The following is a 25432-nucleotide window of genomic DNA, read 5'->3' on the forward strand; positions in this document are numbered from 1 at the left end:
ATATAACACACTGAGAGGCCATTCTATAAGACTTTTAGTTTTGATATTTAGGTACATTTTTCTGATAACCCTTGTACATAAGAATGTTTGATTGTAACGGTGTTTTTATGTTATGTTCCATATCTCTTTTTACCTGAAGTCCTCAAAAATGCATTTTGATATGATTGCCTTTGTAGACTTTGATGTGAATGTTTTCAAATCCTTCTGCCTCAAGAGACAAGCACTGTGATCCCCTAAAATCTTAGCTTATTAGCAAATTACTATTCAAGGTAAATATTTGTATCTATATTTGTAATTATATGGGAGGATCTTTATGTAAGCTAAACCTAAATTTATGTGGATTACTACTAATGAAAAAGAGGTCTTGATGTATTTTACAATATCTTATAATCCATGGATGAGTTATAAGTTGAGGAAGCCAATATTATTGTGTGTTGTGGGCCAGCTTAATTTAATTATATCCTTGCTATATCCTAGCTTTCTTAGCTCAGCCTATTAATTAATGGAAATTAGCTGATCTTATCACTTTTAAACACGGACAGTATGCTGACAATACAAAATGGGCCAAAATGGGGTTAAAATCTAAATCAACTTCTACCATTTTCTCCTCTTCATGACGACAGGAGCAGAAGTAGCATGCGTGGTAGAGACGAGGGGGCTGAGCCCGGCAGAGCCGCTGAGCAGAGCCCGTCCTGCCGCGCAGATCCAGGAAACAGACGCCGCTACCCGAGTCCGTCAAGCTACCTGCTGACAGGACGAATAACAGCGGAAATACTTGTATTTAACAAACGACGTAAAGGTCTCTTGTTATGTCTCGGCTGCACACACCCAACCATAAAATTACAATGCATTTGCAAATAGAAATACATGTGCAAGTCAGTGCTATGCCTGTCAAATGGACTTAAATCTCCAACATAAGCATGAAAAGCCGAAATTCTCCATTAACACGATAATGAAACATAACAAACAAAGCCAATATAGAATTGTTTTTGCTGCAATGAAATGTAATTTAATTTACTTCTCTATCTGCTCATTTCAGTGTCCAGAACTTGGTACTTATGCAAAGAAGTAACTTTTCTGAAGTGGCTCTTATTTTAGCTGCTACATAAATATTGTTCAAGTACTTTTTGATTGTTTTTACAATATTCCTAATTAATTTTGTCCTGACGAGACATAACTATGCCAGAACTTATCATTGATATTTGAATTGCTCACATTAGAATGTCACATCAAATGGAAAGGCTACAACTAGCAAACAATTCAAGCTAGGTAGCAGGTGCTATAGCAAGCTATCATAGCACAATGTTATTAGCTTAACATAAAGTCAACTAATTGGTATTAAAGACACATAATAATACATTTTGACAGCTGGTTAGATGCTATGTGGTTATACTACATAATGGTGTTCATACACTTGGTGAGAAATGTAACATTAGCAAGGAAAAACTATTCAAAATGACTGGTTCCAATGGGGGGCTGCTTACCTCTTCACCTGCATTTAAATCAGTGAGGGGAAATTTGTGTTCTATATATAGCTGCTAATTATTAGTGCATTTTGTTTGTATAATATTGTAGCTAACACTAAAGTTTTAATTAGTAAATCAAGTTTATATTCCTCTATTAGAATGCACTTTGGCTAAACGTGCGTTCTTTTAAATGTGCTTAAATGAATAACGTCTCTCATACGACGGTATGGTTTCATTTTGAACGATTTTAACGGAAATGTTAACATGAACGTGCTAGCTAGCTTGACTCTCGTTTGCTAACTTCTGTGTGGTCAACCAACCGAAACATGAGGTCCGCTGACTGTCCGTTTTTTCCTTTGTAACGTCAAACGGTAAAAAGGTGTCGTTAAGGGTGTGATGATAAGGCCGATATTTGCGGCTTAATTTTATTCCTTCTGTCTGAAACGGAGACAGCAGCATTTAAGGAACAGCGAACTCTTCTCTGTATTCCTCACCTCGTCCGCCAGCGTCCTGCGAGGGCTGCTAGCTACGATGTGATTGTGAATAACCGCCGTCGAGGGAAGTTATAATTGACATTATCATAGCTGAATGGCTCCAGCACCGACCTGTCTGCCTTCATTTAACGCCTGCATGCTCCTTTACTGATAGCCGTTTGAGCTCCGCGTCGGGAGGAACCGCTACATTTTCTTGGCGGAAATAACCGAGAGAGACCGCATCCACAGCGCTGTAGTTCACATCTGAGGAAAGATGTCTTTCTTCAATTTTCGGAAGATATTCAAGTTGGGGCCCGACAAGAAGAAGAAGCAGTACGAGCATGTACACAGAGACGTGAATCCGGAGGAAATTTGGGAGATTATTGGGGAGCTGGGAGATGGAGCGTTTGGGAAAGTGTACAAGGTAAGTTAATGTTACATCCGCCTCGTGTGTTTTCTCCCCATTTCTGAAGAAGACACTCGCTTCCATTGTGTTGCATGTTGTTGCATGCTGGTCACAAGATAAAAGCCTAATATGACAGCAGTGATGGCACAGTCCTTTCTCAGGCCACAGTCTCTAAACCTCCCTAGGCCACTAACCCTCTGTCATTTATATTTCAAATGAATACTACTGTTCAATTCAGTGCTTTAACTGTTACCTCCCTTGTTCATCTGCCTCTTGAGTAAATGTGACCAGGGAGCTGACAGCTTAACTCTCCAAGTCTATCATTTCCCATTTTGGAGATTTAAGGCAGGCTCTATTTAAATTGCCAGATTTTAAAATATGACTTTGCCATGTCATTGAGTTGCACTTGGCTGTGGATTAAAAAAAAACAGTTGAAGGTGTGGTTCACTTCCACAGAATAAACAGGGCCTCACATATTCCAAACTGGATTGTCTCAGGTTACTTTGACATCATAGCATACACAGATAACAGTAAAAGAAAAAAACAGAGCAGGTGTCCTTAAAATTAAAATCACTTCCAGCAGAAGAACCGTAGAACTGGCCAGTGGTGAAAATGGATTCTGTTTATGCCATACACTGTGACAGGTGCGCAGGTGTGGGTGTAAATTCAGTGTAGTGGCGTGTCACTTCTGGTTTATCGTGTGTTTGTTTCATCAACACACACAGATGGGCACAGTACCTGTAGCGCCAGAACACTGGAATACAACTTTATGAATTAGCTTCAAAACAAATGCTGCCTGTGTGGACCTTTTCAGTTATCGATGTGAAAGTCAGAGTGCCACAGAGAGGTTGAGTCTTTATGTAGGCTGTATTTTGCAGTGCATTGTATTCATGATTTTTTTTGTCCATCACCTGTAATCTCTGCTGGCTTACACACCGTCCCATGTTATCTTTGTATGGTTTGGGTGGAGAACACTATCTGAAAAGGCCAGTGTCAAGTGGAGGTCAAATAGCTATTTCTATTTTTGAGCATAATTTTAATACAACCTCCTTTAGACAGCTTTTACGAAAATGAATTAGGAGTCTACCTTAATATTTTAGAAGTTAAATGGAAATTAGTAGGCATAAAGTTGCATGAGAAAGCTCAATGTCTTTAGGCCTTTAGACTCCTTTTTTGCAGTAATCCCTGTGAAACTGCTTTCTTTCTGTGCATGCTACTTATGTTGTTCCTTCCTGGAACTCATGATCAAATAATGCAGCTAATAGCCCATAAATTTTCATTTGCCATTATTTGTTTCCTAGTTTTGTTAGCTGATGGGCCAGTGGGGATGAAAGCCAGTGGCCTTTCATGCCTTCTTTGACTAAAGCTCTACAGTAGGCAGATATAGGCAAAAATACACCTGACAATGTACCGACTGCCACATATAGAGGAGTGGAGAAAGTTCCCTCCATTAGGTCACAATAGTGTCAACACACACTGCACATTTCATTAGCTATGTCACAGGCGCTTGAGGGCTGCTTCCTTGGGTGGGGTGCCTAGGGTTGCCAGTAAAGTGTGAATCAGATGTATGAGTTAGAAATGAAGAGAGAAGACTTTCACATGCATCTTGCACAGGTTGTCTTGTCACTTTTAATAAGTGAACAGGTGTGTCAGACATTTTTTGAGTGAACACAAGGCTGTTTACACAATGAGTCATTTGACATAGTTGTAATACTGTACTTATGCAATATTGTGAGAGACAACGGTTCTCTCCAAATGGAGTGGTGTCAGAGTCATCATTATTACTATTCATAGGCATTTAGACAGGTTATTTAACCTGTGTTATGACACTCACAAGCACATTCAATCCACAGTTCAGCAAACTAAAATGTCCAGTTCATGTAATGGAAGATCACAGGTTCCTCTTAAATAACTCAGAGACAGACAAATCATTGCTGTCCTCTCCATTGTGAAGCTTGTACTGAATCTGCATGTGTTAGTGATGTGTGTGTCAGACAGGCGTGAGCTAGTACAAAGGGAAAGAGGCTGGGAGTGTGTCAGGTCAGAACTGTGTAAATATAGGGTCTGACACACTCTGCAGCGGTTGGTCTTAACACTCCCTCCCTTCTCTTTTTCCCTAACTCCCCAAGATTGTGTCTGTATCCATAAACATTAAGCCTAGGGCTCGCCTTAAAATAACTTCTCAGCTACTTGTTTCACAAGGACCGTGGTCATTTTTACTGGTCTCTTCAGTGCAGGATAATCGTGATTTAAGCTTTTGGAGTGTTGGTTACCACCAATATCAGAAAGCATTTAAGTCCTAGATGTATTTCGTGTAATCTCTCACTTCATATTCACCCTGCATTATGTGTAAAAAGTAAGAGGAAAGGAAGGAAGTGAGCAAGCTTCACAATACGGCTTTTGCTAGAGTAGGTCACAGGATGATGGGGTTGATTGTAAATGTTTTGACTTCAAATGGCTGCTGGGGGATTTTTTTTTTTTTCAGAAATTTCCCCCATTCAATATATAGCAACATGTTATCAGTCTCTATGAAGTGTATTTATAGAGATACCGTCCTCTAGGAGAGCCCCGTATGCAGCACAAGCCATAAAGCCCTTTAGTGTTTATTTCTCAGGGTCCTAAAAGGCTTTTGTCTTAAATGAAACTGTTAATAGTGATGGATGCTTCTCTACTATACCTACTCTGACAAATGGTTGTTCTGTAACATGGCCAGCAATATCGGAATTATACTGGCCCAACGCACTCAGCTGACACAATGCCCATGCTCTTGGTCCTCTCTTGTTTTATACATTTTATGTTGTGAGGATATACTCCATAATTTACCATTGTGTAAATGTTGCTTTCAGGCACAAAACAAGCAGAATGGGACACTCGCTGCTGCTAAGGTTATTGACACAAAGACAGAGGATGAACTGGAGGATTACATGGTCGAGATCGACATTCTGGCATCTTGTAACCACCATCACATTGTCAAACTGCTGGATGCCTTCTATTTTGAAGGCAAACTTTGGGTAAGTAAGCAAATGCCTGACTGAGAGTTCTTTTTTTTTTCTTTATGTACTAACAATGATTTGAATCCAAGGAGACATAGAGGCAGCAGACCAGTCACGCATGGAGATACACAAATTCATCACAAGCTACTATTTGTTCTGCTGTTTCTCTAAGGACTCTTACATCATTAAATTAAAGGATAATAGCAGTGTTTTGTTTTTGTTTTTTTTTAAAGCATTTAACACTGATCATGTGATACAGTCAGAGGCTTGTACAACAGTAGGACTGCATGTTCTACTGCAGGATTTCCTGACCATTTAGTAGTCACAGGTCATAAACTAATAAAAACTACTACATATCACACACTGTCTTATTTATAGTGATGGATTTTGTTTATAAGTAAAATAGTCTGTTTCTGCAGCATAGATTTTTTTTGGTTTTGTTATATAGACCACATTTGACTTTCTTCTTACCTACCAACAAACTGTGAATATGCTTTCCTTATAATGACAGATCCAGTCTCCTGTCTGCTTCCTTATCAACCTATTTTACCATGAGCAGAAAGTGCAGTTTTAATACATGGTCACTAGATCTCATTCTGTGTGCAGTAAGAGGCCCCAGAGCAATTAGGTCCTGGCAGGTGGTGTCATGTGGCTCTCCCTTGTGGACTGGCCACAACTATAGAAAGATAATGGAGTGGTTTTGGTGGCTGGAGAAAGTGCCTGTGAATAATTCAGAGCTGCATGCAGGTTTTCCCTCTGGCCCCCATCTTTAAGCAGCATGATAAATGTGTAACTGCCTCCTCTTTGCATGTGTTTGGTGTTGAGTTAATGCATAATAGGTTCCTTTTTCCTACAAAGGAAAATGTGTTGCTGGCAAAGAGGGGATTTACATGCATGCAATATCTTAAAATTAACCCAAGTTAATGACCAGCAAATTTTGAATTGTGCACACCTATCAACATAAGAAGAATTTTAATTATAAGTGAGATTCTTGCGGCATGATAAATTGTTACGCCGAACAGGAATAGCCACTTTGTGCCGTCTCTTTGTTTGAGTGTCTGAATAGAGGGTGGTGTTCGATTGTAGCTTTGATTGATTTTTGTGTATCATCAGATACCATGAGCTGCCAAGCAACGTGCTGGCAAAGGCAATACAGATGAAGTGTTGGTCGGATACATTACATCAGCTCTTACAACTGAGGTCTGGAGCTGTCTGGGTTTACATCTCACAGTATTAGAATATGGTGTTAGGTTCATGTAGTTCACTGTGGCTTCATGTAGTAAACTCATATGATCTTTAGTAGTGGCTGAATCCACAGTCCTTGCACTGTTAGGGTCACCTGTGTTAAATACGTCAGAAGATCTGTGTTGTGTTGAAAGCTGCGTTGCATTGAATGATATGCTAAAGGCTGACAAATTAACTTTTAAGTCGAAATCACAATTTTAAACAATGCAATTAGCAAATTTGGCATTTAGGTTATGCAGCGGGATTCAAACTATTGTGTTAATGTGTTTACAATTTCATGCTGCCCTCCTTGTCTTACAGTCATGTTTTAGATGTTACTTCACATGGTGTTTCTCCATCACATTTTAATCTGTTACACAGTGAATATTGAACTGAAGTTTGACTCCAGAATATTGTATCACACATCAAACAATAATCACACTATCTTTCACAAAAATACCAATTAGACATTTTTCACAAAGTGTTGTCTACACTTATAGCTTTAACCCTCTGAGCCTGTAATCTGCCGGCAGTTTTAAAAACCATGTAATCTTATAAAAAATCAACAATATTTAACCATTTTTCATAGATTTTCAACTAAACATGTGCCATGTGATTCTGTCAGGAAAACTGTCCAAATGTAAACTTAAAATAATGATATTTTCATCCAATCACTTCAATCTACACGTAATTTAAAGATTCCCATGATAAAAAAGGACTTTTTAGCTTATCTGCAGGCTGTAAGACAAGCACAGACACATACTAGAGAGGTTAAGAGAAAAATAAAACATAGATGATTAACAAAATAAATACTGCATGTCTAAAAAAAATGGTATTCAGTTGAGCAGGTTGTCAGCAAGTTGGTGAAAAATGCATTCAGCATGGTGAACCTTTCTTTCTAGTGTCGATGTGCAGAGTAGTGTGAAGAACACCTAGTTTGTAGAGGTTGTAGAAATGTAAGTAGTGAAATATCTATAGTATGTAGAGCCACCTTTTTTCCAGCATTACTGAGGCGTGTTGGCACTTCCCAAGTTTTTCCATTTTTGTAGGTTAAATAATTCAGGAAATTCAGCTTTCTATTTTTTTTTTTTTTTTTTTTGAGTTTGCTTTAAAAGTAGTCATGGTTGTGATGCTTCCACCGTATAGAGCAGGACTTAGAAAATTAGTCCACAGTAAGTAAAAATGTGACAGGAACTAAAAAGCCCAGTAATTACTTTAGTTTCTTAAGGATTATGTTATGCAGGCTTTCACTTTGCATATCTGTTAGGAGACCACTGGCATGCTTCCTCAGACTATATCACCTCCCATGTTCCTTTAATACAAATACAATGGTTTAGAGATGGTATGAGTAGATAATAATAATCCTCACCCCAGGAAAGAAATTTGAGTGTGCTGGCTGTATCTTTTAAGTTTTCTGTAGTCCTTACCAAAATGGGGAAATGGTTTTTCATCAGAATGTATGATGAAACATCCTGGATGTGAGTCATATGTGGACATATAGTAAACACATGACATTAAACAGTACAAATTTGTTGAGTGGTAATGGCTTTAACACTAGCAGCCATCACAGCCCGCTCTATATAGTGGGAGAGGATCACAGTCAACATTTAGTTTGCAACTAAAGCAGCTGCTGATGTTTCAGTCCAACAAGGAAGGAAACATAAAGAATGTCCTGAAATGGAAAACAGAGGATGTATCTGTAGAGGTTGCTAGGAATGGCTATTTAGTAACGGATTGATCGGTTTCTCGGAACGTCTCCACAACGTAATCAATAACTTTGAATGGGGGGCTCATGTCTTTCCAATAAAGGTCATGTTGTTCACCTACTTTGAATGGCACAAGTTCTTTATTAAGGCTTGTCATGTGGCGTGAGATTGTTACATTGGGGCTTCTTCACATTATATTACCGTATTACTTATTGCTCCACTTTTACCATTGTAGATTCTGATCGAGTTCTGTGCGGGTGGTGCAGTGGATGCCATCATGCTGGGTAAGTCCCTCATTCACTGAAGGAAACAGAGTAACACTATGAAGTCCCGGGGCTTTTTCTTTGCTCCGTCCTCGAGTGCCAACTCTTTTTATTCCATCCAGAACCCTCCACTGTGGGATTTTTTTTCCCTCTCCTCAGTTGGAGAGGCCATTCCAAGTGTATAATTATTGTAGCTCAGGTTTCAAGGAGCAGTTAGTCCACTTCTATTGCATGGAGTTTCTGTGTCTTGTTTTGAAGCCTGAAAAAACACCTCACGACTCTTTTACATGTAAATTACCATGACAAAGAAGATGCCAGTTAATTCTCTCCACTGCTGGATGTTGATGTATTGGGCATTCTGTGGTCTGACTCACCTAGAGGAGTCCAGGCATACATACTGTAGGGGTGGAGTTTTATTCTCCAGTTGCTATTGGATACCATCAAGGCATCACATTTGATGTTAATATGTCCAAATGGCCCAGTTTGTCTGTAATTGTTCATCACGGCAAAATATCTAGGAAAAAAAGGAACACGGGAATTCTGTGTGTGCATGTTTATCCACAGAACTGGAGAGACCCCTGACAGAGCCCCAGATCCGTGTGGTGTGTAAGCAGACCTTGGAAGCCTTGATTTACCTCCATGAGAACAAAGTCATCCACAGAGACTTGAAAGCCGGCAACATTCTCCTCTCTTTGGAAGGAGACGTAAAACTGGGTAAAAATCTCTCATCTTTTGCGTCTACATTTGCATTAATAATTTACTTAATGTGACAGTTAGGAAAAAATCACTAGTGTTCCAGCTAAGTCCCATGTTAGAATACCACTAAGAACAATAGTTTAGTCTGTTGAGTTCTCTCTTAGGTGTATGTCCTTGACTAGCACTAGTAACCTTTAAAAGGTACGAAGGAAAGTCAATTGTGGATCCCTTTGTGATTTGACTTTGGGAAAACTGGTGACAATTGCGTCAGCACTGTGTTTACTTATGATAAAGCTGTAATGAGTCATACTCATGGCATCCATTTCAAAAAGATACAAAACAAAGTGATGTGCTTTCTGTACTGTATTTTTTATACACCACTTAAGTACCCAAGTTGGTGATACACTGAAATGGTTGCATAATATTCCAGAAGTAAAAGTATTAATGTTGCTGCTGCAGCATCCGTAGCTGCTGGCTCCCTGATGATTCATGTTCTGTAGGCAGAGGGTCATGACTGAGCCTAGCAAACAATAATTATCAAGCCAGTCAGCAGGGACTTAATGATAGATCGCTTTTCTCTCCAACTCGAAGTGATGTTAAAACAAGACAGCAGGCTGAAATAGCAGGTAACAGAAGTGAGGGAAGGATGATCTACCCTTTGAGCATTATGAAAAGGGAAGCTGAGGCTTTTCTGCTCACTTCTGGAGTTCATATTTGAAAGATTAAATCCGGTTCTGCTATAATCGTGTTGCTCTTGTAGAGCTTTGCTATGTGTAATTTTATATCTTATGTTGTAGTGAATTCACTGTTTCACACAGTGTTATACAGTCTTGCTTGATTCAGTGATGAAAAGAATCATAATTCATTTCTACTTTCAGCTGACTTTGGGGTGTCTGCTAAAAATACCAAGACGTTACAGAGGAGAGATTCTTTCATCGGCACTCCATATTGGTGAGTCATCATGCATGGTTACAAGAGGGCATTCACCCATTTCCATCTGATGATTGTCTTAGCATGTCCCACGGCAAGGGTGATAATTTTTCTTTGTCATGTCACAAAAATCAGCATTGACTGTGGGATGAAGGAAAAAACCTCATTCAGCAATTCAAAGGTTAAACATTGGCTGACTCTATCTTTAAATACTGAATAGGCTTTCTATCTTTCAAGTTTCAGAATAAAATGCACACACATCCTACTTTGTTAGCTTTTTTCCCCTGAAAATTGAAAAGATGACCTTTAAGGATCAAAAAGTTATTCTGAATCCACACATTCACTTGCAGTTCAAAATTTGCCTAATACATTTACATGCCCACTGACTGACTGAATTTTGCAGGATGGCCCCAGAGGTAGTAATGTGCGAAACTTCCAAAGACCGTCCGTACGACTACAAGGCCGACATCTGGTCCCTCGGGGTAACCCTCATTGAGCTGGCACAGATTGAACCACCCAACCACGAGATGAATCCCATGAGAGTGCTGCTGAAAATAGCGAAGTCCGAGCCACCCACACTCATGCATCCCTCTCGCTGGTAAGATGGTGTGCTGGTGATAACTAGAGAGGTGGCACTGGAATGTTTCCAGAATGGAGATAGGGATATGTTTAGTGTTTGAAAGCATCATGAATTATTACTGCTTATCTGAATGGCGACAGAAGTAAGAATGGCATTAGTTTGATTCCACGAAGCAGGACTCAGGGACACTTACTCTGCTCTATGGCCAACAAACAACTTCTGTTTTTGATTTGTTCTTGAAAGGTCACCAGAATTCAACGACTTTTTGCGGAAAGCACTTGATAAGAATGTGGACAATAGGTGGGGCGCACCACAGCTTCTACAGGTGAGCTGCCCTACTCCACTCACACTCCACCGTTATCACAGAGTACACACACACGTGCAGACTACAGTATAACCCACTGAATGCGTATATATATCTGTCATAAAACATTTGTCTTATTTTAAAGGTCATTTTCAGTTTTGTCTTCTGTTCATTTATTTGTTACAGACAGACAGGTTTTGAGAGATAAAGATTTCTGTTTAATGTATATGTCTTGTGTCCCTTTCCATCTGTTTAGCATCCTTTTGTTACCAGTGTTACTGATAGCAAACCTCTTCGAGAGCTCATAGCTGAGGCCAAAGCTGAAGTCACAGAAGAGATTGAGGATAGCAAAGAGGAGGAGGAGGAAGAAGAGGCTGATACACCTGTGGTATGTATTTTACCATGTGTATATACAATAAGCATAATGATATACAGCAAAATGTTTAAATTATATGTTGATATTGTGATTTTCATATTTTTCTGTTGGTTCAGGCTGCTCCTGGGCATAAGCGAGCGCCATCGGATGCCAGCGTGGCCAGCTCAGAGGATGACAAAGTCCCACCGACTCCCTCCACCCTCGAATCTGTTACAGAAAAGACGGAGGCTGAGCCTGCTGAGGACCGGACCAGTGATAAGCTCTCTGATGAAGGACTTGGAACAAGTGAAGTAGACAAGACTGAGGAGGAGAAACTCAATGAAGTGTCTGATGCCAGTAATGAAGATCTGCCGTCTGGACTAATTGAGCCGGGCAAGGACTTGAGCTCACAAGATTCTACAGAACCTAAACCAGAAGATAATCAAGCTGAAGAGATTCCTGCTGAGCCTGTGGTATCACAACCAGAAGAACCCGTAGACACAGCAGATACTCATGAACTTGTCACAGATGGTAAAGAAGCAGAGGAGAAACAGCAGGAGACAGAAGAAAAGAAAATAATAGATGAACCCCCCCAAGTAATAGAAGAGGAACAAGGGCCAGAGGTGGTCAAACAAGAGGAAGATAAAGAAGCAAGTACAGAAGAAACCATAGAATCACAAAAGCAGCCTGAAGATACACCAGAGAACACAGAATCCATATCAGGAGAAGTGGCACAAGCAGAAGAACAAGGCAAAGAACCAGAGGAGGAAGTGCCTCAACAAAAAGTAGCAGAGGACAGAATAGAAGACATGTCTAATGGCACAGATGTGAACACAGACACAGAGAATATAGATGTAGTAGACGCAAACATAAATGGAGACATCAACACAAAGTCAAGTATGGATGAGTCCTCTACTGAGGTTCTGGTAGAAGACAAGGCCACAGAAAGTCAGCCAGAGGAGAAGCCCAAAGATGAGGCCTCTGAGGAGCCACAGCAGCCTGAACAAGAGAATCAGATCAAAGAGGAGGATAAACTGGAAGAACAAGCACCAACTGAATCCACAAATGGAGTCAGTCATGAAGCCAAAGACAGCTCAGATGATTCAGACCAGGTGGTCCCATCTAAAGATGTCGATGTAAAGGAAGATGAGCAGAAAACAACCCATGCAGATGAGAGCACTTCACAAGATGCCGTTTCTGTTCCAGAGAGTGAAACTGATTCAGAAACCAAAATGGAGCAAGGAAGCCCTGCTGTGATTAAGCCATATGGGGAGAAGGATTCTGACTCTGGCAGCAGCTCTGCTGCTGATAGCAGCAGCCTCGACCTCAATCTGTCCATCTCCAGCTTCTTGTCCAAAAGCAAAGAAGGAGGCTCTGTGTCTATGCAGGTAATACAAAGTCTTACACCCTAACTTAGTATATTATCGACAGCATGTTGATCAATTGAGCCAAAAATCCCTGTTTTTTGATAGGAGTCAAAACGTCAGAAGAAGACTCTGAAGAAGACAAGAAAGTTTATGGTGGATGGTGTGGAGGTCAGCGTGACGACATCAAAGATAGTGACAGATAACGACACCAAGAATGAGGAGATGAGGTTCCTAAGGTACGTCTGTATCCAATCTGCTCGACATACTGTTGGTCTAAATGTGGGACATGACCTATTTAACATGTGTGCCTTAAATAGTTCTCGTTTATTTTACAACTCCCACTGCTTTTTGCAAGAGCCAGATGGGTTATCTCATATGATGAATGCTGCATTATATTACTGTCATCTCCCACGTTGCCTTTTAAAGACATGAGACATGCTGCTGTGACTGTACAATTGCTGTCTGACTCTTTGTTGTTGGGTTCATAACCTTGTGTCAGTCATGGACAAGGTGAACATGTATTTGTGTATGTAACAGCCAACGATTCAAAGGCATTCAGACCAGAATAGGAATATTAAGAGAGAATAACTTTCTATTAAATATGAATGCAAAAACTAATTTTGTTATCAATATTTTGTTCCACATCAGGAAAAAAACTTACATGCAACCACAAAATCCCGTTTAAGGAACCGAGTATATATAGATATACTTGTGAATAAACCGTTACATTTGAGATGAATAAATACTACTGGTGTGGTTTCTTCAGGCGGCAGGAGTTAAGAGAGCTGCGCCTTCTTCAGAAAGAGGAGCAAAGGGCCCAGCAGCAGCTGAGCAACAAGCTGCAGCAGCAACGAGAGCAGATCTACCGGCGCTTTGAACAGGAAACTACTGTGAGTCAGTTTGTTTGCGCGGCAGTAGTGTGATATATTTCTGTTCTAGGAAACAAGCTGCTTCATCTAAATCTACAAGCCAGTTTGTCTCTATCTCTTAGCATTTCTGCTGTGAAATGTATTTCTCTTTAACCAGTTAATGGTATCAGAGATTGTATACTGAGCCTGAAAAAACATGCATATACTGTTTATCCTATTGATCTTAGGGTCCTAAGTCGCACACTGTATAAACGCTTGCAGCTATCCTGTCAGGCTGATGCCAGTGTGTATTGATTCTGCAGGCTAAGAAGCGTCAATATGACCAAGAAGTTGAAAACCTTGAGAAGAAGCAGAAACAGACCATTGAGCGACTGGAACAGGATCACACCAGCCGGCTCAGAGACGAGGCCAAACGTATCAAAGCGGACCAAGACAAGGAGCTCTCCAAGTTCCAGAACATGCTGAAGAACCGGAAGAAAGAGGTAAGGACCTGCATGACTCTTTCTACACGTTGGTGGCTTCAGTGGGCTGATTAGCTCTTAACTTTAGGATCTGAGGGTCATAAGTATCTGCATGTGATGTATGTGAGCTGTTTAATGGTGCATGTGCTTAACAAATTCGCTGGTGGCTTACTTGGCTGTGTCATACTAATCCTATGGGAACGGTGTGCCCTGCTGTTCTGCCTAGGACATTATGTGTGCAAATGATAGCAACAGAGAGGCTGCACTGTCTTTCTCCTAGATGCTTCTCGCTCTCTGCTGTTGTATCCATTATTCATCTGCCTCAAGGCTTCTGGTCGCCTCCTAAGAACTGCTTTGCTACTAGAGTCTATTTGTTATTTTTAGAGAACTGTTTAAAAAAAATTTTAGTCTAGTACAGCTATGGATAATATCTTATCATGATGGTGTCTTAGGCTTGTTATACATTCATGCTTGTCCTTTGTTTGCTCTTTAGCAGTCTTTAATGCTTTGCTGGGTGCTTTTGATGTGCTTTCAGTTTGTAAGTTTTGTTTTACGCAGCTTATTTATGGCAGTTGTGCTGATTGTCATCTATTGTGCGTTATGATACTTGGTGGTTGTGCTGCTCCCAATTGGTTTCTGGGCCACTTCTCTGCTGACTATCTGCAGTGTACTTAAAAATATTATCATAACACAGGTTGGCTTGCGGTTGCTTCAGGCCTCTGCTATGTACTTTGTTGTTGTTTAGATAAAAACACAAGCATTTGACTCCTGATAAAATGTGTGATACTTTATTTTGTTGATGCAATGTTGTTTTCTTTATTTGAAATGCACTGGAACTGTGTCTTTAACTAACCATGTCTTTTGTATGAGTGTGTGAGGTGGCTTTGGTCATGGGATGGCCAAATTCTAAAGATTTTTCTAAGTGGTGTTGGGTTCATTTGGGTGAAATAATTACAGCCTTGCAGCAGAGTAACTGATATGGAATAGTCTTAAAAAGAGCTGTAGCAATTAGTAGATAAACTGAAATAAATCCACAACTATTTTGAAAATTGGTTTTATTATTTGAGCAATATTTTAAGCAAAAATGTGCTGTGTTATGCGATTCTACACTAAATATTTTTGGAGTAGTTACCTCTGACATTAGGAAATTGTGTTGCAATAATGGAGAAAAGAATCATCAGATTAATCAATATGAAAAATAGAAACTATTTGTACTCTTGAGTCCTTGGTGAGTTGTTAGATTTAAAGAATTCTACATTTTATCTGCTGACATGTCAGTGTTGATCTAATATGTATTTATCTAGAAAGTGACATTTAAGCAGTCCGCAAGTCATAACTACCGAACCATTCCAACTCAGTTACTCTACTCTTTTAATTTTAAGAGTCAAAATAATCATATTGATGGCTGTGGGACTTACTTGAATGCAAAGTAATGTAGGTGGAGCTGTTTTTGAGACTAACATCTCCTGCCTTGCACCAGTCAAATCTTTCTTTTGACGTGAATCTAATGCGAGCCGTTCAAATCTGACAGTTCTGTTGTGCTCACAAAAAACAGCTAAGATTCGCTCAAAGGAGCATCAAACGCGAGCCGTGGGAATTAAGCATGCTGACTCGCAATCAGTTGGTGGCTGGATGCAGTATCTCTCCTGTCAAAGTGGGCCGTGCATGTCTCCTACTGTTGTTGGCCGGCTTTGTTAGGTTTTCAGAATATACAGCATCAACCAGTTTCTGCATACACACACTGTAGGCCAAGCAGGAGGTTGGACAGTCACCCAAACACATGAGAAAAGAGCTCATGAAACGCTTAAAGGAGGACCTGTCACTCCTCAAGACTGCAGAGGTAAAGCGTCACCTTCTGTCTCTTGATCTATGAAAGACTGAGATATGACTTTTTCTGTCCTTGTCTCATTTTCCTTCTCCTTTCTTGTGACCTGATTCTTTCCTGTAAGATATACATATAAGAACAAACCCAAAGCATGGCTGTGTCTGCAGTCAATCCCTCTTTGCTACCTTTTGACTATATACATTTCTCTAAGATTTTACCACACTAGTATGTGTACTCTGACTATCTGTTGTGCTGTTATGAGCATAGAAGCAAACCAATGAAAATAATTCCTTTGTGGCCACATTAGATTTACAAAACAATGAGTCAGAAATTAAATGTAATCAACGCTTGTATTTAAATTATTACATAGTCACTCTCTTTGTGTTATTGCATATAAATGGCTTCTTAACTGTGCTTCACTACCAACCATACACTACTGTGTGCTCTACACTCCTGTGTTTATTTGCTATACACTTGTACAGTCTAATGCAATCCAATACAAACGTTCAGCTGTAAAGGTTGTAATTACTTTACAGTCTTAGCCACTAATTATGTGTTACTCTCACAATATGAAATTCAGAGCAGAAGCAAGTAGTTCGATATTTGTTTACTTTCTCCACAGAAATTAATCAGCTGCAGTTTAAGTAATATTTTAAGCAACAGTGACGCAAATTCAATTTCCCAACTTTCTTCAAATGTGAATATTTACTGTTTATCTCAGTCCTCTGGGATCTTAAAGTGAATATCTTTACGTTTTAAATCACTGATCGCCCAGAATAAAATAGCTGTGAATAATAAACAATTGTTAGTTGTAGTGTATAGATTTGATCCTCATGAAATGCCCGCAATGGAACAAAAAATATTATCAGTAACAGGTGAGCTGCTGCTTACAAAACATCCCACAGTGCAATTCTTCATCCCTGCACCTGACATTATTTATGCGAAACAGTTATATCATCGTGCACTTGTCAGTGGTGATCACTCGGTTTATGATGGAGATGATGACTCATAAGTGTCCACTCTCAATTTCCCAGCTCCCTCAGAGCACCCTTCAGTATTCATCGTGCAGGGAACAGTGAATTAATGAACGAGGGAGCGATTGCAGACACAGCATTTGTTTCCACAGCAGACATCTGTACTGAAAGCTCTTTCCAAACTTTGCTTTCCTGTGCATCTTTTCTGAATTAGACGTGAGTCATGTGCACAAAGGCCTTCTTTTCTTTGAATGGTAACTCTTAGATTATTAACAGCCCCATGAGCCAGTAGCATGGACAGTAACAAAACTGCTTTTTTTTTTTTTTTTTTTTTGGCGAGCTGGATTCAACTGAAATGCTGGAATTATGAGCCGCTTTCAAGCATGACAAGGCGAGAATTAATTGACTTCCTCCTAACATTTGTCCAGAATTGTGCTGCGCGCCTTGAACTCACCGACATTCCCAAAGTGGAAAACCCATCTCTTCCCTAACTTAGGAAGAATCGAGTGAGTGCGGGTGCTGATGTGAGTGTGAGATTCCTTCAGCCTGCTGTGTGCTGTCTGTCCCTGATCAGGGCGAGTGCGCTGTGTGCTCTCCTCCACAGGCAGTGGCCCAGGTTATGATACAGTCTTTTCAGTTGTCCTCATGTGCACTCTTCAACGCTCAGATGCAGGATGTAAGTGTCCCCCTTCCTCCCGCCCCGTTTCTCTCTCCCCCCACCGTCTCTGGCCCATACTTAGATGTGTGTGAAGTTAAGTGACAGGATTGTGATGGTGCAGTTTCTCATTTTACAGCACATGTAAGCATGGGCGGCGTTGTTTTTTTTTTTGTTTGTTTTGTTTTGTTTTTAATTTCGTGCTGCCATCACTGTTTGTGCAGTGGTTCTTTCTTCCTCTCCTGCTCCGTATTTTCCCTCCACCGATCCACAAATGTTCTACATCTAGTCTGTGTATTTTTATATGGTATTTCTATTGCTTTACACTGTTTGCATAAGACTAGATTGAGTCTAGAATGTGCAGTGGTGGTGCAGCTGTTGATCCCCTTCTGTCTGGATCCATGTTTGTCTCTGTCAGCCAAGGTCCAAATATAGACAGACTGCCTCACAGGACGGATGAAAGTCTCCCGTGTTGTGCACAAATTGATTATTGTACCACATTTTAACCATGCTAATTTGGAATTCAGATGTATAATGATAATGTTACGTCGGCTTTCTACTGATAACGCGGCTTCTGTGTAATTATGTGATCACTTATGCCTAATCATAGTAAAGTAATAGCAGTGAGACCAAAAATTTGCCATGAGCAAGGTATTAGAGATCTGCTATAAAAAGCAGATAATTACAACGTCCTAAATGAAATATAAAGAGAGAAGAAAAATAAAATGACCGGATAATTCTGGCTTTCTAATGAGTCATGCATAATGTAGGCTGGGTTTTGGATGATGTGAATGTTAATGTAGATGTTGTCTTACATAAAACTGTGAATCTGAATCTCTACTGAATTGTTAACTTTTCTTGCTTTCTCTCTTCACTTCCATCATGGATCTTTGCTTCCATAATTTCTGAGTGTCTCCTTTCCTGAGTCTAGTTGATGCTGTGACATCTTGTGTTGTACTGAATTTGAAGTGGATGACTAGATCACATAATGTCAATTCTGGCAGTTTTGGTACTTAAGATGCATTTGTACTGTGACATCTTCTTGTGCTTTCTTTGTCTCCTCTTTGCTCTGTATGATGTCTGTGGCTTCCTCTGGCTGTTGCTCACTGCTCTTCGTCTGTCTGACTCCTCAGGAGCAGGAGTTCCTACAGAAGCAGCAGCAAGAGCTGGATGGAGCTCTCAAGAAAATCATCCAGCAGCATAAAGTGGAGATCGCGACTATTGAGAGAGATTGCCTCAACCACAAGCAGCAGCTAATGAGAGGTAGGAGATGGGGAAATCAAAGTCTGCCACATTTTTTTGGTATAAAAATCATCTGATTCTAGTGACATGTAGTTCATTATTGGTTTTTTTGTCAGAGTTGTTTTCATTTCATACTAAAGCTAATGAAAGCACTGACTGATTCAAAATTTGTACACTGGTAAGACAAAAAAACAAGATGGGACTTCAGGTTCAGAATACAGCTGAAGTTACCATATCTTTTATCAATCCATCCGTACACTATGTCACCATTAAACCTGACAAAAAGGCAAAACAACTCAGCATCCTGTGCTGGTTTCAAGTCTCAAAGTTTCTTTTCATAACGGCCAGACATAAAACCAACAACAACCTGAAAGATACATAAGGAAAAACTTACTTTTGATTTACTGTCAACATGTGAAGGAAGTGTATGTCAGTGGTGCCTTCTTTGCTTGCCAAGTGTGTAAATTCTGACTCTGACATGCAGACAACTGAGAATACAGACGTTCTGTTTGACTAGACATGTTACAGCCTGTCCAAGTCGCTGCCAGTGTTGCCTCTCTGTTCTGATTTCATCCCTCTACTTGTCACCAGCTAACATGCATGTGCATGTTTGCTAACTCACACTTAAGTAGCCTTGTCTGGTGCATTAGTGTCTGTGTTCACGCGTGTGTTTTGTAGCTCGGGAGGCAGCCATGTGGGAGTTGGAGGAGCGCCACCTGCAGGAGAAGCACCAGCAGCTGAAGCAGCAGCTGAAAGACCAGTACTTCATGCAGAGACACCAGCTGCTGAAGAGGCACGAGAAAGTAAGACCTGACAGAGACCTCTACCAAGAGACATGTTTGGTCTAGTTTAAGTAACCCTGCTGAACACAAAACCATGGGCTTGTGTGTCTTTCGCAGGAGATGGAGCAGATGCAACGCTACAACCAGCGTTTGATAGAGGAGATGAAGAACAAACAGACTCAAGAGAGGGTTCGTCTGCCCAAGATCCAGCGCAGCGATGCCAAAACTCGCATGGCCATGTTCAAAAAGAGTCTCCGCATCACTGCGACGGCATCTGTCACCCCGGAGCAGGAGAGAGAAAAGATTAAACAGGTACGCACACTGTGGCTGATGTCGTTATTACAATTTGTTCTTGTCACTTTAAGGAGAAGTGACTGAACATGCGTCGTCTTTTTATAGCAGCTCTGTGTCACACTGGAGTACAGTCACACCTAGGATCTGCCCCTTGCAAACACAGTACACATAATTATTCCACCCTGTCAGGATCTCAGTCCAGCAACTTTCCACTCCCTGTTTTACAAGCTTCACTGGCTCTATCATATTTAAAATGTCGCTTCAGTTTAGTTTTGTTCACATACGATGAGTGAACACTCTTGGAGGAAATCTTTAACATCTTTAAAAGCAGCAAGAACGAGTTACAGATATCTGAAAAGCAGATACTGAAAAATATTATGTTTATTTTTGTGTTATAATCAGTGTGTTGTTTGAAAAGGACCACTCCCTAGTCAGGTTTCTCAGTTGCATAATCATTAGCACTCAGTGTGGGAAAAGCAGCCCTCCTTCCAAAATCCAGCCCTTGTGTGAAAACAACAAATCACTTCCTGCCGCTATGTTTGGGGTATTAAGGAATCACTGTGACAGCTGTCTGTTGTGTTTTGTTTGTGTGGTCCAGTTTGCTGCGCAGGAAGAAAAACGACAGAAAAACGAGAGACTCCATCAGCACCAGAAACACGAGAACCAGATGAGAGATCTGCAGCTGCAGTGCGACTCGAACATCAGGGAGCTGCAGCAGCTGCAGGTGGGGCTAAAACACACACTGTCTCTTTATGCGTTTACATATTTAAAACAAATTTTTTTGAAGCCTCAAAGCACTCATTAAATATGTATTCACATCAATGGATTTAGTAAGAGAAGTCAAACATTAACTTGTAAAGTTATCTAAGTATTGATTGAAATGTCTGTTGTTGAAGATGCTAAATCTATTATGCAATTACTGCACACAGAAAGAGTTTTCTTTTTTTTGTCTTTAGCATGGCCATAAATGCTTTCTGTGTGGCTCATTGTTGAGATTAAAGTGGTTAAACAGCAGCAGCAGCTAAAGTTAGCCTTATACCACTGCAGCACTTTAATTTTAAAGCCGTCCATCAGAGAAGACACAACTGTTCAGAGTAAAACCAAACCTTTGCTGTGGTTATTCAAACCAGATTTAGCTACTCGTGCTAACACTGACAATTGGATGCTGTATTCAATGTTCTTAACGTTTGATGGAGCAGCTCTCAAAGTCGGAACTCAGGCTGGAAATTTTTACACACTGATTTCAGAGAAATAGATGTTCCTGGTTGATTTAAAATAACCTCAGCAGTAACATAAGGAAATAAAATGTTTTTAAAAATCTAATAATATCATTGATTAAGTAACACTTTAAACCAGGGGTCACCAACCTTTTTGAACCTGAGAGCAATTTCAAGGGTACTGAGTAGTACGAAGGGCACCTTGTTTGATAAGACTGATCACATTCATGTTAATTATTCCTTACAATAATTATTAACAACGATTTCCACAACAATGACGGTAGGAAACACACACACACACACACACACACTTATATATGGAAATCTGTTCCAGTATTTTAAAGTCAGAGGTATCCCATCCCTCAAACTTCTGTAAATATCTTTCTTGGCAGTTTTGTATGAATCAGCATATTTGCAGCATTTTGTTCAAAATCACACCAGTTACATTTCTGTGCAAATTGTCACTTCTAACATTTTTAGGAAATGATTAACTGTCATCAAATCATGCTTCATTTGTGCAAACCACTACCTTTGTAACATTTTTGAACAATTCATGAACTCTGTCCCATGTTTGTACAAATTATCAGTTATGGAAGAAAAAAATCAACTCTTTTACATTTTGAAATGAATCCTATCACATTAGTACTAATCACCAGCATTTTTCACCAGCATTGCAACATTTTTAACAGATCATAACAACAAATCATTACATGTTTTCAACAAATTATTTTTCACATTTTTGTGTAACGACACGGTGTTCCGAATGACAACATCTTACCTCTTTCTTTGTCTGTAAATGTGTGTTAGTGGGAAGCCTGGCATTGCAGAGCTTATCATGTCTTACCTTTACTTTGCAGCTCACAGTTCAGATGGTTCAGTTTCCCAGTGATGTCCGTTAAAAATGCCAGGGCAAAAATCCAGTGTCCTCAAGCAGCGAGATGTCTTCCCCTTTGGATTGCATCAACTCTCTGATTTCGGCCAACAGTGACAAAAAACGCTGCAAAACTGTTCCCCTGCTGATCCATGGGGTTTCTGTGTGTAGTAACAGGTCATCATGTTCAGCTGACAGCTCCTCCAGCAGCACCTTCAATGTCCTGGTTGTTTGGCTTTGGAGCCATTTATGATCTTCACGACATGAGTCATCACATGATCAAATCCGGCCACTTTTGTACATACATATGTCCTGTTGGTGAATGCTGCAGTGGTAATGTAGGAATGTTGGGAAGTCTGGATCACCTCTGCATCGTACAACGAAGCCTGCATGACGACCCGTCATGGAGGAGCCCTGTCCGTCGTCACGAACAAACTTTTCGCCGCGTAGCAGATGCCAAAGCTGCCTTTAAGTCCGGGGCTTTTCCTGTCCATAGTGCGCATACAGTCTATGTGCGCTAGCAGGTGGCTAGTTAGCATGGAAGCTTTTGTGGCGAGTAAAGTAGCGTCTCTCCACATTGTGCCGCTTTGCCGACGCAATAGTCGCCCCGCAAATAGGACACTTACATTTATCTTTCACTGTCGTGAAAAGGAACTCTTCCTCCCAGTCATCGTGAAAATAGTGTTTTCTCTTTCACTTCTCTGTCATGTTTTGGGGGTAAAAACTACATCTAGCTTCCCAAAGTGTCTGCGTCCGGACGCTTCCGCAGAGTGACGTGGTGGTTTGACATGCGCAGTGAACTCTGACTCGGACAAGGTCGAAGTTCATTTACACCGAAGACTTTTTTTTTTTTTTTTTTTATAAATCTAATAAATATTGTAATTAAAAATCTGCATTAATGTAAGTATTTTTGATTTGAAAAGAACAGCAACTATAATTTTTAAAAGGAATTTCATGGTGACTAGTGTTATTTTTAGAACATGTGTTGGTGGCAACTCACATGGTCTCTGCGGGCAACCAGGCACCTGCGGGCACCGTGTTGGCTACCCCTGCTTTAAACCAATAAGTTGAATTAATATGTAATATATTATTGGTTCATTCGTCCTTTATACAATTCAGATTAATATAGGATTTTTTTTCTAATCTTTTTCACTTCTTTGATATGGAACATTGGATCATAAATAGAAAACAGTGATTTTAGAAGATCGTGAAACAGACTGAGTGAAATGAAATAAAAGACCATCTAAGACAGCTTGCTGATTTAAAAGCTAGAAAAAGCCGAGGCTTCAGTATATTCCAGTGCAGATAAAGTAAGTAGAGTGCAGGACTGATAAATCCTGACTGCACTGTGTTGACCCACATTTTCTTTCAGAATGAGAAATGCCACCTTCTGATTGAACACGAAACCCAAAAGCTGAAGGAGCTCGATGAGGAGCACAGCCAAGAGATAAAGGAATGGAGAGAGAAGCTCAGACCCAGGAAGAAGGTACATTTAATGTACACGCTCTTTGACATAAGGCTTTATGTCTCTTACAAGTTCTCTTTACATCCTTACAATGTTCACTATTAAGCTCCTGCTCCGACTGTCTTAACAGATTCTCAGATTTCTTGTGATGTAATATGAAAGGCGACTCAGTTGTTTGTGTCTGCTGCCCCCTGCAGGCGTTGGAGGAGGAGTTCACACGGAAGCTGCAGGAGCAGGAGGTCTTCTTCAAGATGAGCGGGGAATCCGAATGCCTTAACCCCACCACCCAGAGCCGAGTATCCAAGTTCTACCCCATCCCAAACCTGCACAACTCTGGTTTATAGCCTCGCGAGTGTCTGTGGTGCAAAACAGACTCCCGGCAAACTCGGCTGCGCTCACGGACTTTTTCCCGGTGGACCGACATCATTTCTCTGACCGTTAGCGATTAAAAATGTCCTCACTGCTTTGATTCCACCATTAGTGAGCATGACGTGCCTACACACCGTTCCCTCACTTAAGTTTTCTCAGCTCGCTGGGAAATCTCGAACTGATAATATGCACTTTTTTGAGCATGTTCAGATTTTAAAAGTCTGCGGTTGGTAGCTAAGGTCAGTCATGCTTATCAAGTTATTGTAAGCACAGCCTGCTACAGTATGAATGATCTCCAGTGCCTCATATGTTACGTTTTCTCTGCATTTAGGCCCTTCCTGGCGTTTTCTACAGCTTGCAGTAAATGCATTTCCCCCTGAATGTTTTTGCACTTAACTGCTTCTCATTTCCGCTCATGATCGCAACATGTCGAGAGATTTATTTTAATCATTTCACACAAGCTGAAAGTCAGTTTTGGCTGCATGTAAAATAGATCTCGATGAAGGGAGACGTACCGAGGAGTCAAAAGAAAACAGTCTGTAGTTGTAAGACGTTGTCATGGCCGTGTCGTCTTCTGTGTCTGATGTCGTCATGGGAGTCAAAAACAGCGTCATAAGGCTGTGAGCTCAAACGAAAAAGAATGTACTGTGTTGCAAATGTGTACCTACATATGAAGTTTAATCAAATGCTGTGCTTACCGCGAGCATTTTTACCGTCTTGATAGACGAATGAACAAAAATCTATTTATTTAGCACATAATATCATTTCAGTGCTGTAAAACACACATCTCCCAGTTCAGTTAGACACCGTTAACCTGCTGCTTCCTGAAGAATTTTGTTTTATATATAAAGTAAATCACTTTACTTTCTGGGAGTTCATTTGAGTGATATTCTCACAAATGATTTGCTGTAAACTATGAAACTTAAGGAATGTAAAGCTGTTGATTTGCACTGTTTTGCCACTTGAGCTAAAGAAAAAATATGCAGTAGTATACTTTTCCCTTTTTATCTTACCCAAGCCTTTTCAACCTGCAAACTGAGTTGTTTAAGCATTTTTTCTTGCTTTTTAAAAAAAAACTTATAATTTTGCATTTTTTTTCAAATACGCCCGTAGTATTTTACAACCACTTCTGTTGTCTAAGCCTGTATTCCTGATATATTGCTGCTGTTATCGCTCTTTACGGCGAGCTTTTGCTCTTGTCGAGACCAGTGCTGTAACTGTATGAGTCTCAGTGTGCGAGGAGACGCCCTCCGCTGTATTTTACGAGCAAAGTATTGACGGTTCACAACACGAGATTAATTTGTTTCGCCACTGCATATCATCGATGCATGTTCTAATTTCTGTATGCTGACATCGACCCGTGTTTTGTCAAATGCTGGATTTTTATCGGCGTTGTCGGAGGCTGTCATGTGAATTACACCATTCGACCCATAGATTTCAAATATTTTTTTATTTTAAGTTACAGCATTTTGACGTGTCATTCTACCACAATGTATATTCTTAGTATATGCATTTTTGATGTCAGATCAAATGTATTTAATGTGTCTTTATAAATGGACTTTTTTTTCCTTGTAAATAAAAATATTGACTGTTCATTTAGCACCTCGAGTGACATCAATTTAGTCATATACAAATATCAACACTC

At 40.2% G+C, this 25432-nt stretch overlaps 1 protein-coding gene across 4 annotated transcripts; it reads left to right on the top strand.

The window, feature by feature from the left end:
- Window positions 1–1755: 1755 nt before the first annotated feature.
- slka (STE20-like kinase a) lies at window positions 1756–25380 on the top strand. Of its 4 annotated transcripts, XM_035956487.2 has the most exons (20): window positions 1756–2363; window positions 5192–5356; window positions 8504–8552; window positions 9096–9245; window positions 10106–10178; window positions 10561–10755; window positions 10981–11062; window positions 11298–11429; window positions 11534–12784; window positions 12869–12999; window positions 13530–13653; window positions 13935–14114; window positions 15841–15933; window positions 17497–17568; window positions 18681–18810; window positions 19468–19592; window positions 19689–19883; window positions 20464–20589; window positions 23326–23439; window positions 23616–25380. In XM_035956487.2, the coding sequence occupies exons 1-20, from the start codon at window positions 2214–2216 to the stop codon at window positions 23760–23762; spliced, it is 3684 nt and encodes a 1227-aa protein (XP_035812380.2). In that variant the 5' UTR covers window positions 1756–2213; the 3' UTR covers window positions 23763–25380. The 4 variants fall into 4 exon arrangements, with proteins under 4 accessions (XP_035812380.2, XP_023144335.2, XP_035812381.2 ...); XM_023288567.3 differs by lacking the exon at window positions 17497–17568; XM_035956488.2 differs by lacking the exon at window positions 15841–15933.
- The last annotated feature ends 52 nt before the right edge of the window (window positions 25381–25432 follow it).

The sequence above is a fragment of the Amphiprion ocellaris genome, chromosome 16 (assembly GCF_022539595.1).
Source record: "Amphiprion ocellaris isolate individual 3 ecotype Okinawa chromosome 16, ASM2253959v1, whole genome shotgun sequence".
Taxonomy (NCBI): domain Eukaryota; kingdom Metazoa; phylum Chordata; class Actinopteri; family Pomacentridae; genus Amphiprion; species Amphiprion ocellaris.

Coding starts and splice junctions, on each gene's coding strand:
- slka (XM_035956487.2), top strand. CDS start 2,214: ATGTCTTTCTTCAATTTTCGGAAGATATTCAAGTTGGGGCCCGACAAG. Junction 11,430..11,533: donor AAGAGGCTGATACACCTGTG/GTATGTATTTTA, acceptor CTGTTGGTTCAG/GCTGCTCCTGGGCATAAGCG. Junction 19,884..20,463: donor AGAGAGAAAAGATTAAACAG/GTACGCACACTG, acceptor TGTGTGGTCCAG/TTTGCTGCGCAGGAAGAAAA.